The sequence below is a fragment of the Triturus cristatus genome, chromosome 2_1 (genome assembly GCF_964204655.1).
Source record: "Triturus cristatus chromosome 2_1, aTriCri1.1, whole genome shotgun sequence".
NCBI classification, from domain to species: domain Eukaryota; kingdom Metazoa; phylum Chordata; class Amphibia; order Caudata; family Salamandridae; genus Triturus; species Triturus cristatus.
In genome coordinates, this window is record NC_140581.1 from 171,116,317 (window position 1) to 171,132,590 (window position 16,274).

The following is a 16,274-nucleotide window of genomic DNA, read 5'->3' on the forward strand; positions in this document are numbered from 1 at the left end:
CGCCACTGTCGGGACGATACTTGCCGTCTCTCCTAAACTCCTTATTCTCAGGCACTCTGCATAAATCAAAAGCCCTGCATTGCCGAATCCGCAGCGGTGATCTTGGTGTCGAGCGCATCAACATCTATAGGCGAGAACTGCGGGAGCGCCAAACCTTCAACAATGGAGACGTTCTCTGCTGTTACTCCAGCGTCCGCAGAGTATAACCGCTGTAGGTGGTGCTGGAACACCTCCAGGATCACAGCCCTGGTGTGGACAAGGCTCCCTCCCTCTGCCTTCAAGGTGGTGACCGATGGGGGTGTCTGCTCCCTTAGGAGAATCCATGCTAATAAGCGACCTGACTTGGCACCCTCGGCATGAAGCCTCTGGCAATAACGCATCAGAGTATACTTATCCAGTCTATTCCATATGTCGGTTATGCGCTTCCGCTGCTCCCGTTCCCTCTTGTCCTTGTCTGAGTCTGTTTGGTTTTGCTGCCTGAATGGCAGTTAGCGTTTTTTCCTCTCTGTCGAGCTCCCCAAGCAATTGTCTCCTCATCTGACACACTAGTCCCACGAGCCACTGCCTTTAAAACCTCCCACTCAGTAGCCCTCCCGGTTGCCCCCCGCCCCAGTTTGTCTCTAGGTAGTATGTTACTGTCTTAGATAGTGCAGCTCTGCCCACTCCATTGTCTAGTAGATCAGGAAAGAATCCCCAATGCCTCAGGCCCAGTATAGGTGACCCCCACCTCACCGAACAACGCACCGGGGAGTGGTCAGACAGAAAGCTCGCCAAGTGGGTTACTTCTACCTCTGGAAATGCCGGCACACCCAAGACCTGAACCCTGTCAAGTCTGCTCTGTGTGCCATGTGTTAGTGAGTAGCATGTGAAGAGTGAGAGTGTAGGATGCGTTTCCCTCCATACGTTGCGGGCCCCTAGGTCCTTCATGACCTTCCCAAGCATCTAGGACATTCTAGGTTTCGTTCCTGCCTCGGGAGGATATCTGTCAAGGGCCGATTCCAAGACACAGTTAAAATAAACCATCCATATGTATGCGACGTCCAATTCAATGGACAATAGCTCCTGGATGACCTGGAAGAAAGCGGGGTCATCTGTATTTGGCGCATATGTGTTTATGATGACGATTTCCCTGCCATCTAGCGAGCCTCGCAGGAGTACGTATGGGTTATTCACATCACATTCGCTGTATGTGGGAGTGAATGGAATACCCAGGGCCAGACAAATCATGACTCCCCAGGTATAGGTCGAGAAAGAGGAATGATAAACCTGGCCTCGCCACTTCTTAGCAGCTTTAACAGGACCACTGTCATCCATATGCGTTTCCTCGAGGCAGGCTATTCATATCTGATGTCGTTTGAGAAAAGTAAGCACCATATGTCTTTTGGTGCATGTGCCCAATCCACACACATTCCAGGTCAAGAATTTGTACTCAGTCCCCATCATGCAGCGTACTCGCCTGAACTACGAAAGTCAAGCCCTGCCCACCCGTAATGGTCCTATTGCATGCACACCGTCTAAGCAAACCAAAACATGCAAACCAATATCAACAAAATCCTTCCCCCCTCCCACGGACATTTTGCAAACAATAATAAGATCAAAAATGCCTCCCCCTAGGTCGTGCCAGGACGCACGCATCACGCTGTACCACCCAACTGGGGCAAAACACTCTCAAGCTAACTGATGTAGAAAACTTCGGACCCACCCGCCCCCAGACCCAGTTATCTGCCCTAATAGGGTAAATGGCACCCCGTGGTGTAAATCTCCCTGTCGCCAGTTGAAGGAAACATCTATATCTATATCTATAAGCCCACCGCGGCATTTGCGACATGCTCCCACCCATTCAATAAGGCAGGCCACTCCGGCCTTTGTGTAGTTCTTATACTGGCGGCAAGCCCTCACTTCAGGGTCGACCCAGGAGCCTACACTTGCACCATGTTCACTGCTCCTCCGTGGCCTCCACCCCCTGTTTGTTTCAGAAGCATTTCCGAGACTACTTCCACTGATGCATTGGGCCATTGTGACTGTTCATCATTGTCTAGGTTGGCTGTGTCCCGCTAAGACAGCAGCGCCAAGGGGGCGTCCATACTCATTTGTAGCGTTCCATCACTCCCAACAGTGAATCTTTTGTCCGGACCTGTGCCCACAACAAGCGACCCCTCTACTCCAACTCCGTTGTGAAATCCTTGTGTGGGTCTAGTGCCCCATTTCTTGCTCTGGTTTCGGGGCTCTCACTGTGGAAGAGCCTCCCCCATATCTCCAACCATTCCCACACCTCCTCGGGACTCTCGAAGAAGTGTGCTTTACCATGTGACAGGACCTTGAGATTCGCAGGGTCTAACAGCATGTATTGCAGATGCATGTCCCTTAACTTTCAACTGACACCTAAGAACGATTTCCTTTGTTCCTGGACCTGCTTGGTATAATCAGGAGAAATAGAGATCTTGTGTTTTTTGTAGAAGAGGTCTTCTTGCTCTCTAGCAGCCCGAAGGATGCAGTTCCTGTCTCTATATTTTAGTATTTTTGCAATGAACTCGCGAGATTGGGACCCCGTTAGCAGCCTGGGCACCAGGGCCCAATGTACCCTCTCGATTGCAAGCATTTTTTATAGGCCCGCTGAGCACAGCTGGGTTTTTAATCCACTGCTCTAGGAATGTCTCAACCGTTCTCCCCTCAGCTCTCTCGGGAAGCCCAGCACACTGATGTTACTGTGTCTGCACGGCCCTCCGCATCCTCAGAGCGGCACTCCAAAGTTTTTGTTGTAGAGGACAATTGCGACACTTGTTTTTTTAAGGTGACTACTTCTCCCTTGAGGCCTGATACATCCTCCTCCACCACTGTAACCTTATCTGCCACTTGCGGAGGTCGGCCCGCAGGAGATTAACGTCTATGGAGACATTGTGCTATACTGTGTGATGGTGTTCGATGCCCCTGCTCGCGTACCTTTATCTGTACCCATGTCTGTGTCCCATGGGGGCAAACCTATGCTGGACTGTGGGTAGCTTCCCGCAGCGCGTCCGACGCCGCCAAGACCCACCAGAGAGTCAATATACTGTGGCACACTACGCACGCTCGATGGCCTGTCCTTCTGCTCCCTTCATGTGGGCCAGCCAGTAATAATGAGCACCCTATGTGCAACACACCCTCAGGCAACCAGAGGTCAAATATAAAATGCCATTGCCACCCTCCTCGCACACACCATCCAGCGTTCACTTACAGTTCTGTGAGGGTAGGTTAATCTCCTTACATGAATCCAGGGCAGAAGCTTGGCTGTTTTGAGGAAGTCCGTCTGGCTCCCCCCCCCCCCCCTGCAAGCTGCACCAGGCACCTACTATTCCTCCGACCCGGCTGCAGGATAGGGGGTCCTCATCTGGCTGCCGATTTCACTTGGGCAGAACCAGCGGGGAAGCAATCCGACCCCCTCTAAGTTTGGCTAGTGCCGGTCTCATTTGCCTCACCGTGTGCGTCCGCCGAGTTCCAAAGGAAGAGGCGACACTGCCGCTGCCCAGGTCGAACGGCGTCCCACATCGTTCTCCTCGTGCCGGGCCAAATTCGCAGGAGGAGGGGGAGGGCACCCACCACTCCCCCAAAGCCAGGCCCGCTTCAAGTGCGTGCATGAGGCTCGCTGGATCCGCCCCCACCCCACAGCTGCCAGTGCAATAGGGGCCAAACCGGAACCGACAGGGCCCTCCAATGTCCCATCTGCCGTGATGGCCACTGGGGACCGTCTCGCTGCCTCCGTTCCCAGGCATGCTCAATGCCCAGCTCCGATACCTCTGTCGCTGGCGGGCCCCGACTCGTCACACCAAGCCCACCCAATCGAGCGACCGCAGGTCCCTCACTACTCTCCCCTCGGCCGTCGGAGCTTTCTCTGATCGTGGCAGGGTCACCCCGCCTCCTCAGCTCCGGAGGCACAGCTCCCTCCCCCCCCTCAGTCGGCCCGGATGAGCGGGGCCCTCCCCCTAACAGACTTTTGCTCCCAGGCCAGCCGGGCACCCTTCCCCCTAACCCCCCAACACCAGGGGCGGGGCACAGGGAGGAAGGCAGAGGTCCACCGGGGCAGGCGGGCTACAACACTCCCCAATCTTCTCAGGCCTCGGTGTGATCCGGCAGCCCACCGACCTCCACTGGGCTCCCCTCTCGAAGCTGCCATGCCCCAGAGCTCAGCTCCGTCCCGGGCCTAGTCAGGCCTTTCCTTCAGCACCTCCATTTCGCTTCTTTTTCCTCCCCTTCTTTCTGGTCGGCAGTCGCTACTTCGGGCGCAGCAGGGGTTACCGACTAAAATGCTTGATTCAGGGCTGATGTTCTGGACCGGATTTCAGGACTATTACAGGATTTAACATTGAGTTGGCCGGGAGCTGTAAAGCTCATCTCCTGTTGGCCATGTTGCTTGGAAAAGGAATATTTACTCGGATATAGGCCAAATACTGATGAAACCCCTCATGGAATCTTTTTCACTGTTGTTAAACTTATAGCCCACTGAATCACACTGGCTATTCCTTGCACATAAGAGCTTGTCAAACCAAATTCTAACCTCATTACTGGGGTCGAAACAGATGAATTAAAAGTACACAGTTTACGTGGAATTGGCCCTTCCATGTTCTTTAGAAAGTCCCATTTGTCACATTAGTAGATTCAAAAGCGTATAATACAGTTGAGAGGACTTTCAACTTGAACACAGAGAGCGACTGCATAGAGTGTCTTCCCCCCATTTTGTTATAAAAGCCACTTGCATGGGAGCAAGCCTTAGAGGAACAATAATTAATATTTTTTCTAAATAAGGATATGATTTTACAAAACTCAGTTTCTCTGAACCTATACTCGAGACATAATTACTGGTCTTCCTAAGCTTTCTATTTTTTTATAATCAGTATCTTACTTTTTGAAACACTGATCTTTAGGTAATGCAGAGTGGTATACTGTGAATACTACGCCTGCCCTGGTTTAGAAGATGTTCTGATTATGTCCTAGCTTGATAAACAAAAAATCGAAATCAGTAATAATTATAGAATTCAAGTATTATTAAATCTCTTTGTGAAAGTGCACTTGCCTGAGGTTATCAAAACAAACGGATCCCGACTTGACGTACAATTGGGAGAATGTCAAATACATCCTTCTATAGCGTTTGAGAATATTCTTGATACTATATCCATGCCGAGGCATCCTTATGTTTATTTCTAAAGAGTTGAATTTGATTTTTCTATTTAAATGTGCCACCCCATGAGAAGGGTACTTGTGCTTGTCTTGCTATTAAAAAGTGAGCAACAGTTACAGCAGGGAATTTTCTCTCTTTGTGAATTACAATATTTGCCAACTGTAGGTTTGATTCAGTGTCCAGCTGGCCTCTACCTATTATCAGTTTGATTACAAGTCAAGAAATATACAAGTTCCTTACCAATAGTAATGTTCTTTCGCGTAGAAACTCTAACTGCACATTCGTAACATTGTGACTCCTGAACCAGGGTGTTTGGAGCCAGGACCAGCAATAAACTGTGTACCAGTGCATCTGTAGCAGAGGAATCGAGGAACAGCCTCGCACCAGAGGCGGAACAGGCTGATGCCGACCTTGGTCAGTTGCCAGAAGAAAAGTACCTGCCAGCAGAAGTCAAACTGGAGGCGCAACAGATCTCTGGCGCCTGAAGAGGCACCAGCAGGATCCGGCACCAATTTGCAATCTGCTGTGGAGTCGGATATGGGCAAGGGACCTCACACTCATTGGCTCCAGAACTGGTACTTGACAATGAAACCAGGATCAGCACCATGAAGATGTAAGTAACCTTGCTTAGACTTTTTATGTTCTCTTTTGGACTTCTCTTTCGACTGTCTGGAATTTATAACATGATGGTGAAAGGGAACAGAAACGGCCTTATGACTCTCTGGCAGCCTTCGGATGCATCAGGGAACATTAGTGGCAGAGCTTGGAGCTGTATTTGTTGTCAAGACACCGAAGGCAGACGTGTAGGTCCATAACCAATATCTGTTTGGAAAACGGGCATCACAACGTAAACACTATAGCTTGGGATCGGAAGGGGACACATCCCTATAATGGGTCGATTTAGAAGTTAGCGAAACTTCAATAAAAGAACAGAAAATCACAGGAAGAGAGCTCCAATAGCACGGAAATAAAGGACTTGATATCTGAGCACCGGCGTGGCACCTATATACAGCTTCATGTTGTCAAGTCTGGAGGTGGGAAACAGTCACAGTGGAGGCCAGTGGTGTCACATGCAGGAGTACAGCAGAGTTTTCCGGATCCAGTCCAGACCCTGGGAGATTAACAGACTGAGGAATCTGTCGTTAATAGTACCCATCAGAAATGTGATTATAAAACATAGTCAAAAGTAAACGAAATATTATTTCTTAGTGATATCAGATAATGAAAACAATATTATTAAAAGTGCCATGGGCACTAATTAGTGTAAGGGAAAAGCCCACGTTTATCCCCAGTTGGATATGAAATGAATGCTGCAACTGTGGTGCTGTCGGCAACTCACAACCCTGTGCTCTGGTGCCACTGCACATGCTGCACCATCTACACTCCTGCACTTTGCGTACAACAATATCTCTAGTGTATTACAAATGTTAATTTTAAATTGTGATTTCATGGAATGGGAACACATATGTCATTTACTACTTTACCTTAAATGATGATGTCATGAATTATTACCCAGTGTTGCACTTTTCCATGTTTAATATCACCTCTACTTCTTTTCTCCTTTACCTCTCCCCACCAACCTGGTAGCATATCTCGCCCCTTACGGCCCCTCCCATGTCCTGCCCCTTACCCATCCATTGATGAACTGCAAACTTTCTACACCAGAAATGTCCACTCTTCATCCTACAGCGCTATGTGACTTATTGTTAGCACTATACAAGACCCCTTTATATACATATGTGCATACATTACAAAATATACACAGTCAAAGTTTGCAAACAGGAGTTTCTTATTTCAAATGAGACCAATGAGATGTCAGGTAAAGAATGGAACCAGAATGGATGAGTAGTCGCCATCTGCATTACTGCATATTACAACACAAGTATATATTCACAAAAATAGTACACAGATCAGGCATAAAATACCAGACATGATTAACTGAGCTACATAAAGGATGCTCTGGCAGATGTCAGACAGAAGCATTGGGGAACAGACAAGGTGCAGCATGCATTTTAAAAAGTAGAAAACAAATGCTGATATAAAAAAAGTAAGAAGTATTTTGTGGTGGATCTCTAAGCAGACACACTTCAACTGACATGTTCTACTAAAATATTTAATGAAATGTAAGATGGATACAGGAGTTTAGAGTTGTGATTCCTACTTGAGACCACCCTACCAATAGCAAAGAAATGTGAACAGCAAAGGTGGCTACACAACAATTTAGTTATCCTCATCTCAATCCATCAACTGAAACAGTGCAGTACCAAGAGGAAAGAGAGGAGGAGATGTTGATGGGAAAGGGCCATAATTGGACAAATAGAACATCTATTAGCTCAAATGTGCCATGTACCCAATTTGCATCCTAAGATATGTTGTGAAATGATGTGCAAATACCAATATTCACAACATTACAAAACGAAGCTAGTAATACATAACATAACATAGAATCTACTTTTATTGGTACTAAAATAACAAATGTAAATAATGAGTTCTAGATTAGGATGGACAAAAGATTTCTGTAAACAAGATTTCAAACAAACAATACATACTGATCAGGAAGATTACCTTGGTAAGCAACATGAAGACAACGTCACTGTTGTCCTGATCCAGAGTCTTCGCTACGGTTTCATACAAATGTACAAACTCATGTGGTGATGCAATTGGGGTGAAGAAAGGAGACAAAAGGTTGCACAGTCTTCTATTCCGCAGAATGGTTTCAAGCATAGGTTTGCATTCAGATTTTGTTCCAATTATAAAGACCTAGAAAGAAAAGCCAGTGTCACAAAGCTATTGTTCTGCATAGTGGAAGAGCTGTTTTGGAACGGTAGAACATTATTATACTCAGTACAAGTAGGAACAACATACATTGTGCGAAGAAAACAGTAATTAATTATTTGTAGTCTTTAAATTACTGTTAAATTGTGTTTAAAGCAACAGTAACCTAAATCAAATTAATAGCATGGCCAAATAGAAAATAGAAAACAAGTTAGCTTGCAAAAATTAAACAGTGACAAGGAGGGCTTGTAATGATGGTACCGTATTAAAACTAGTTTGACTGCTGCACAACATACGAACCTAAAAACCCTACACCTAAGCAACTTAGTATTGGTTTTCCACTGCTAAATACTCATGTAAGCTGTCAAAACGTATTAAGCTTATAGCAATGTTTTCTAAGGCGATTACCTCAACTATATAAGTATAAGTGTCATGGAAGCTTGTTCTTAAGATTTCACAAAATTGGTAAAGGTGAATTTGATTGTCGGTGAAGCCCCGATAAATCAGTGTCTGAATTTGGCTTGTGCCAGGCCAATCCTGGCCACACCCGGTACATTTCCCTTAAACCGTGGACGTTTAGGTAAACCAACTTATCATCTAGAATAGTGGAAAAGACAAGTGGAGTCCCATGAATATCTCGGTACACCAAACGAGGATAAGATGAAAAAGTTACCTTGCTTTGGTAACAATATTTCTGGTGGATACAGAATCCTCCAGCAAATTCCTTACCTTCTGAATTATTCTTACACACTTCATACCAATCCACAAACCATTTTCACCAGCAATTTATCTCTAGCGCTCCCTCGGGATATGATGACACCAGAGAATATCAAGTACCAACCAGCATGCTACCTCAATTTCCTGACTTGAGTTCTGTGCCCCTTCGAGGTTTGCAGACAGAATAAAATTTGAAATTTTATCTCAGAGACACGCATCTATGTACACTTAGATCCAAGGACTCTCAGCAATCTCCACTGTAAACACAATACTATCATATAAACATCTGTTGTGCATCCTTTTTTATTAGAAAAGATTGCAAGCATTTAAAACTAGTAGAGTTTCTGAGTTTCAGTTAAAACCAATTACAACCAATAAAATACCACCAAAGGTAATATTTGAATTTCAGTTGAAACCCTAACATACCAGACTTAGCTGCACATTTACTGCCTTGGTGCTTTGTGATGTCAAATTAATGTAAGTGCAGTTCTATCTTGAAGCACCTTTCAGTGATGAATGCTCCTGCAATCCCCCACAAGGGACATGGTAAGTCACTTATTAAACCCATGTAACCATCCACAGGGTCCATGGACCCCCAGGACCTTCTTTCAATTATGTTTTGGGAGAATGGCTGACCTTGTATGGTTCTCTGTTCACTGCCTATTTCTGTATAGTGGCGGGCAGATGCATAGCAGAAAGCTCTGGTGTCAGGATTGTGGCAAAAATGAACACTGTGCATGCAGGTGCCTCCAGAATCAATGTTCTCTTGTAAAATGCATCACTAAACAGTTGTATTCCTAGTTTTAAGTCATGATGGTCTGAAAAGCATGCCGATGAGAGCTGCTTCCCCACATGCAAAGGGATCAGAACCCATAACATGAACATTTTCAGCAGTTATGTGGTAGCACAGTAGGAGGAAACGGCCTGCCTACAGCGGCACTCAGAAATCTTCAAGATATTACACAGGTTATTGATAGTGCACCTCAGAAACATAGATTCTCACTGCTCCGTGTGTCTGTGAGAGTAAAGCAGACCGTGACATTTGAGCAAAACATGTTCCTAATCCCAGTGTGAGCTTGGGCACCTATATAGAACAGGTTCATGATACAGTCACAGGATCACCAAAAATAATCTTTCATTGTTATTGCTTCGGTGTCAAAATTAAACTAGAAGCTTATGGTGCTGAATCAAGGCTTGACACTTGGCATCCTTAACTATGTAATCCACTGTTACCGCATGTTATGGAAATATATTGAGCTGTGTTCATTCTTTCCACCACAATGGAAAATGAACTGGAATAGTGCATGATGCACAGAACACAAAACTAAAGGTGTTGTGCAACTGAGCACAGTCCATGCTCTGTTTTCAAATAAACATAGGCCTATTTGCTTGATTAATAGCAGTGCCTAGTGCTCATTGTGCTGGCTTTGAAATAAACCTAAAATCTCATAGGCACGGCTCGACAATGTAACGTAAATGATATTAACAATGTGAACTGCACAGAGCCAAGGCTTCCTGCATGCCAAAAACTCAAAGGCCAAATATCATCAGTACATTAATATTTGGAGTCAGAATATAGTCAGTAATAATATTGTCTGGTAAGTATAAACGGATAGGTTAGATAAAGTGATAGGATCAGGCCTAGTGTTGTGTTAATATTGAAAAAGTTGATGTACGCAATGATACATGTGTATATAAAAAACAAGATCGCATCACTCTTGTCAAAATCATCAAATATGACCTCTTCATCAATCCTGAGTCAGAAATATGTGGTCGGCAGGCCTTGCGACCTAGGCCTGAGGTAACTGATTGACAGATTACAGGTAGGGTGGCACCAGCAGAACAAACGCACGTACAGGAAAAGCCCAGATCAGTCCCACAAACAGGTAGCAACACCACAATGGTCCAGGGAGATTGGCCCCAAACAAGCACATATGGCCGGAGGGGTACGCGTGTTCTCAGAACACCATACAGTTAGATGCCACATGAAGTTAGGAACACTAAGCCAATCAGGACACGGCACACACAGCACATGCAGTGATCATGCGCTCCCCATGCCGGACATCTGGACACTTTACCCCCTGGCCCTCATTGTGTCCACAGAAGGTCGAGCCCCACCTGCATTTGTTATCAGGTGAGAGTAATTTATGACTCTGTGACTAGGCCCGCATTCCTCTTCCTAAAAAGGATCTCTGAATTGTTTTATGATGCTCCAAATAATGTATATAATGGCGCTTAGATCTATTGTACTTTGAAAAAGTCTTCAGACCCCGACTCCGTAGCTGTTCTCTCGGCCGAAGAGTTCGATTAAACTAACTGTTCCTGTTTTGCCAAACACCTCTTGCCTCTCATTTCTTTAAGGTAAATTCACATTTGAGCAATGGTTGTGCTCAGGATTGGGTAGGGTTCATGCCTGGAGTGGGGTGTTCTGGGCTAGGGTTAGGAATGAAGCTAAGTATAGGGGTTGAGGTTAAGACTAGATTTTGGCTGACAGTTAGGGATGCTCCATTTTAAGTATGTCCTATGCATTTTACAATTCCATTGTCAACACTTTGTAAATATATGCCCAAAAATGATATTATGACATACTATTGTTACTGATGGGATAGTTTGGTGAAATAAATAGGGCTTACTAAAAAATATTTTTGTTTAGGATATTTTGGACATAATATTTGTGGTGGATATTGTATAACCCGACCAGGAAAGGTAATGTGCAAGGATGGAGTGCGGCTGTTCTGGTTATAAAGGAATATACCATGAAGATCTTGTTGAGATCATAAAATGTTTGCAGCACTTCTCAAGGTCCACTGATTGCAATCGTACATACCCTCAAACTGCACGTCTTGACTGAGTGACTTAGGGACCGATTTCGATCTTGGCAGATCGCAATGGAGTTCCCTACCCTCCAGGACTATGGTCCGTTCGCTCGATGTTATGACAATGGTGGAGACTAGACTGTCTCCACTGTGGTCAATTTTTACCAACGTAGTAAAGGGATTTGGCTATATGTGTACCCTCCTAATTTAGATGGGCAGATATGTAGGTGTTTTTTAATGCCCCTCCCCGTCAGGAAAAACCTGGGTGTAAGAGGCACTGAAAAATGCGTAATGCTCCCTCGCCATAGTAGTTAACTCCCATCGAGAGAGAGGCATTTGTTTTTCTTTCATAAAGAAAATCTCAATTTTTGGATTTTATTTTTTTTTAAATAAGGAAACATTTTAACTTTTACATATGGCACCGTCATGTTTGATGGAGCCATCCATCAAAATTACAATGCACTGGCAGGAACCGCCTTGAGGGTGGTACCCGTCACTGCTTCAAATGTCAGCTGGGCTGTGGTACATTTCAAAATTTGGCAGTTGGCACCACCGTTGGGGCAATGGAGTAGTTTACTCCATCACTCTTGTGGATGACGAGCAAACTGCTAAAAATCACATGCCTGCATTTTTAGCTGCCATTCCCAAAGAACCAAACAAATAATGAATTTCCTTACTGAGATATTTGCAAAGTTTTATGCTGTTCAACTTTGAGTTTACCTAACATAAAACAAATCTTTACAAATTAAGTACAAACCTGATAACCATATTAAGCAAATGTGCACTAGTTAGACAATAAACTTACTTGTCCAAGAATCTCAATACATGAGGTGAAAAATTGTCTTGTAGGTGGATGACGCTGAGTTTCTTCACACACAAATTCCACTATTGTGAAGAATGTCATAATTCCAACTTTCTGTATCCCAGGTGCAGGCTGCAACTTATATGCATTTACCAATGCTCTGAAACATACAGAAAAACATTTGTTTATAAACTTTTCTGTCACCTAAATCACCTATTCATTCCAACAGAATAATGTACCATAAAGCAGTGAAGACAAAAAACACAATGTAGTTCCTTGTAGAAGGGAAGGGGGAGCGCTCACAGGTGGATCAGATCAAATTATCAGAGGGATCCTGGAGGGGACCTGAGTGATCTGGTCTGAATGCCCTCACACACCCAAAGGGTGTCATGCTTCACAATATTGCGCTCCACATCAGTGCAATGCCCAATGGGCTCCCTAATGGGTGTTCTTTAGAGGAGATCTTTTGATCTTTGCCATGTGATGAGTGCAGGTGAGGGGGTGTATGCGTAAGGTGGTTCACAGGTGGTTAAAAGAATCTATGGGGTACCAAAAAAGAAGGTTTAATGGTGCAGTGGTCCCCCTGACACAGTAAAGTCAGGTGAGCTATTGTTGGAAATAATGTACTAAGATAGCTTCAGTGACTGTTGAATAAGGTCAACATGTTTTATGCCTCAGTGCCTGGAGGGTCAGTAGCATTTCATCAGTCACAAGTTAATACTTACCCTACAGAGGACTAGACCCCAGGAGGTAGAGAATGGTTTCTGATCCAAATTAATTATAATGCACCTACTGCGGTGCGAGAAGGGGAATCCAACCCTAAACTTGAGTAACTGGCTCCCCTTAGGTAAGGCAGAGGACCGCGCCTAGCTGCGGGGAGGAAAAGTGTACCTTGTGGTTCTTAACCGGGACCTACTCTCCTCTGCCAACAAATGACAAAAGCCATGACTCTTCCTGGCTGCTGAAGCAATATTTCCATATGGCTGGGGATCAGCGTGCAAGAAAAAAGGCTCTTCCTCTAATGGTCTGTGTTTTTTCTGCTGGCTCAGAGCAGCTACTTTTACGTAAGCAGGAGAAAGTGTCATGTGGTCACATTAGGCCTGGGGAAGAACATCACCATTTTTACATGTTCACGTTTACAATTGCCAACTTTTCTTGAATAATGACATTTGGCACACTTTTGTTTACATGGCTGTAGGGATAATGTTCCATGAAATTACTTTGCTTACATTTACACATCTTTGTAGGCATATTATAAGAGCCTTGAACATTCTGTATGAAAGCTAAAGTTCACTGCGCAAAATGATGTTATTATTGTTCGCTCGGCGACAGCTTTATCAGAGTACAATCAATAATGACAGCCTGACTGAGACTTCGGCACGGCAAAATAGGTTACATTTATTACATAAACGACATCATTCCTTTGTTTAAGCAGAGAAGCATTTTGCTGTCACTGTTGAGGTCGGCCCAGCCGGAATTCCATCCCAGCTGAATACTGTTTACCCCCTGAGAAGGATGTTGCCCAGCAATACACCAAAACGGGCTTCCTGATGACACTTACCCAGAGGTAAGTGGGGAGTGAGATCACCCCACAGGATTCTGGCATATACACCCACCCTCAGACACTAGGATAGGAAGCACTAGGTAGGAGCATAAATATCACTATACTTATATGCAAGCATATATTCTATATGACAGCACAATGGTTGAATTGTTTATCTTCTTTACCATTCTTATGATGCTGATTACTCTGTCTTGTTTCCTTCTATTGATTATTGCTGCACATGAATTTTACACAAGAATCATAATGCTTCAATAAATATTGAACTGCCACATTATGTATTTCTTTTGGATCTCTTTGGGTATGTATGAGTCATCAACCGAAAGGGTTTTAGATCCATTTCCACAATTTCCTTGAGGATTCAGGGTTGTCATTTTCTGAGGTTGCACATACCACCTGTTATCTTCCAGAGAGCCACATGCACAAGGGTAGGAGCACAGATGGTGCACTGTGAGCTAGCCAGGACATACGCCAACATATCCTGATGGAGTACGTGGGCTCAGTCTCACACAGTTTCGATGTTTATGTTTATTTATTTAGATGTATTTTATTTCGAGTTTTATATAGCGCTGGCAGGACCCGTGGGTATCAGAGCGCTTTACAACATGTACACCAACAATAAGAAAAACAGACATGTTGTCCAACAAATGCAGTTTTACTGAGGAAAAATGAACCGTGCGACAAGCCAATGTTCTAGCTTGGGTTCTGCCTGATATATTGGACTGCCCGAGTATTGTTTTGTGTGTACCAAAAGCCCCTAAACACCAACCTACTGAAGACGTCCCTGGAGTTAGGGAAAAATCCTCCTCTGCTGAGTAGGGAAACCCTATGTATTGGCTGCAGGTTGTTCAGGCTCGAACCTTTCAAAGTATCACCCAACAGAGGTGCTCTCTCTGAATTCCACATATTCAAATGTCTAATGCAGCACTAGTAAACATACCGGTGAACTGCAGACATATATTCACACAGATGTTACCTTCATCGTAGAGGCCCACGAAGCGTACAGGACAGATGTATTCTATTCATGGGTCACTTTCCCAGCAATAAATGCACAATCAAGACATTTTCATGCTTACAGTTCCTAACAACTACACAGTTTATGAAGCACTAGAAATACCATTAACATTTCAAGAACACCAAAATGTGTTTGAAGGCACTCTACCACATATAAGAAAATATGTTAGACCAGGTCCCTCAGCAATGAGGGAGCGACAAGGCCATTCTTAGCTGGTTACACAACCTACCCTAGATATAGCAAATCTGAAAGCAGCAGAGTTACGTACACTGTACACAAATCTGGTTAGAATGTACTGATGTTTGACAAAATAATTAATGAGAACAACAACAGTAAATTCCGTAAGGGCAGTTCAAGAAGCACAAACACAATTGGCTAAACCTGGAATTAGTCCAATGACCATCAATGCAGTCATGGGTAAGGTTCCCTTCAGGCGGGGAGAGATTCCCTTCTGGAATGCACAAAAAACAAATCAGCTTGAAGCAGTATTTCCCCATACGGGAACCCAAGGTAAACATAGAATTCTCACACTATACTTGCCAATGGGGATGGCTCCCCGTGGAAGACTGTGTCACTTGGGGCACAGTCTTTGCTGCACTATAATTTAAAAAGCTTTTGTTTTATGATTAATAAAAATCTTTACAATGTCGGTACAGATTCTCTGCACAAAAAATATACAAAAATGAATAAAAGGCAATTTCCAAGTGACACGAACGCATAAGATAAAATTGAAATACGATTTTATTTTTAATAAAACAATATTATCAAGTGCATTTAGGGATTTTATAAAAGGCTCGAGATTAGCAGAACACACAGGAGTGCTCTTTAGTTGGTAAAATAGCTGTAAGTATAAAATTTCTATAAATACGGTGACCAAAACCATGGTGGCAGGAGTAGCCTTAATACAGATACCCCCATTGTCAAAAGCTGAAGAGCTTGGAAAGACAATAGTATCAGCAATGTTGAAATCGTGTAAGAGAGTTGACAGTAACTCCAACATTAAAGTGCAATATGGTAGGGGAAATGGCTGTAAAGTACAAACATTACTTAAAAGAGGAGCCTAGGTCCAGAACAGCAAGATTAACCGTGACGCTGATGGAGGTATACTAACGGTAATTTATAATAAAAAAAAGATAAAATGATGATATTGACAGTGTTCAAATACAATACATGATATTGCACAAGTTTTCAGAATTGTTGCATGATTGAATTGTTCATCTTCTTTACCATTCTTGAACGTGATGAGCACCAAGGCTGCGTGCTACTCAAAGCTTGCGGAGGTAAAATTTTGTCTTTTTCCAATTTTAAATTTGGGCAGCCTTTGAGGAGCTCTTGTACCGATCCAATGTATTTATCAAATGTGCCCAGTTCCGTTGGCTCCATCGTGGTGAATGCAAAGTTCCTAGCCTCGTTGCAGGATCCTATGCTGTGGCTTA

The 16,274-nt window shown here is 44.1% G+C and overlaps 1 protein-coding gene across 1 annotated transcript in view; it reads right to left on the reverse strand.

Moving 5' to 3' along the window:
- Positions 1 to 16,274, reverse strand: part of EPG5 (ectopic P-granules 5 autophagy tethering factor) — a 595,944-nt gene that overhangs the window by 205,505 nt on the left and 374,165 nt on the right. Inside the window, exons 29-30 of the mRNA XM_085629140.1 lie at positions 12,266 to 12,422; positions 7,718 to 7,912 (exon numbers count right to left, since the gene is read on the reverse strand). Coding sequence (XP_085485266.1) covers positions 7,718 to 7,912; positions 12,266 to 12,422 — 352 coding nt within the window. The remainder of the gene's footprint in view (positions 1 to 7,717; positions 7,913 to 12,265; positions 12,423 to 16,274) is intronic.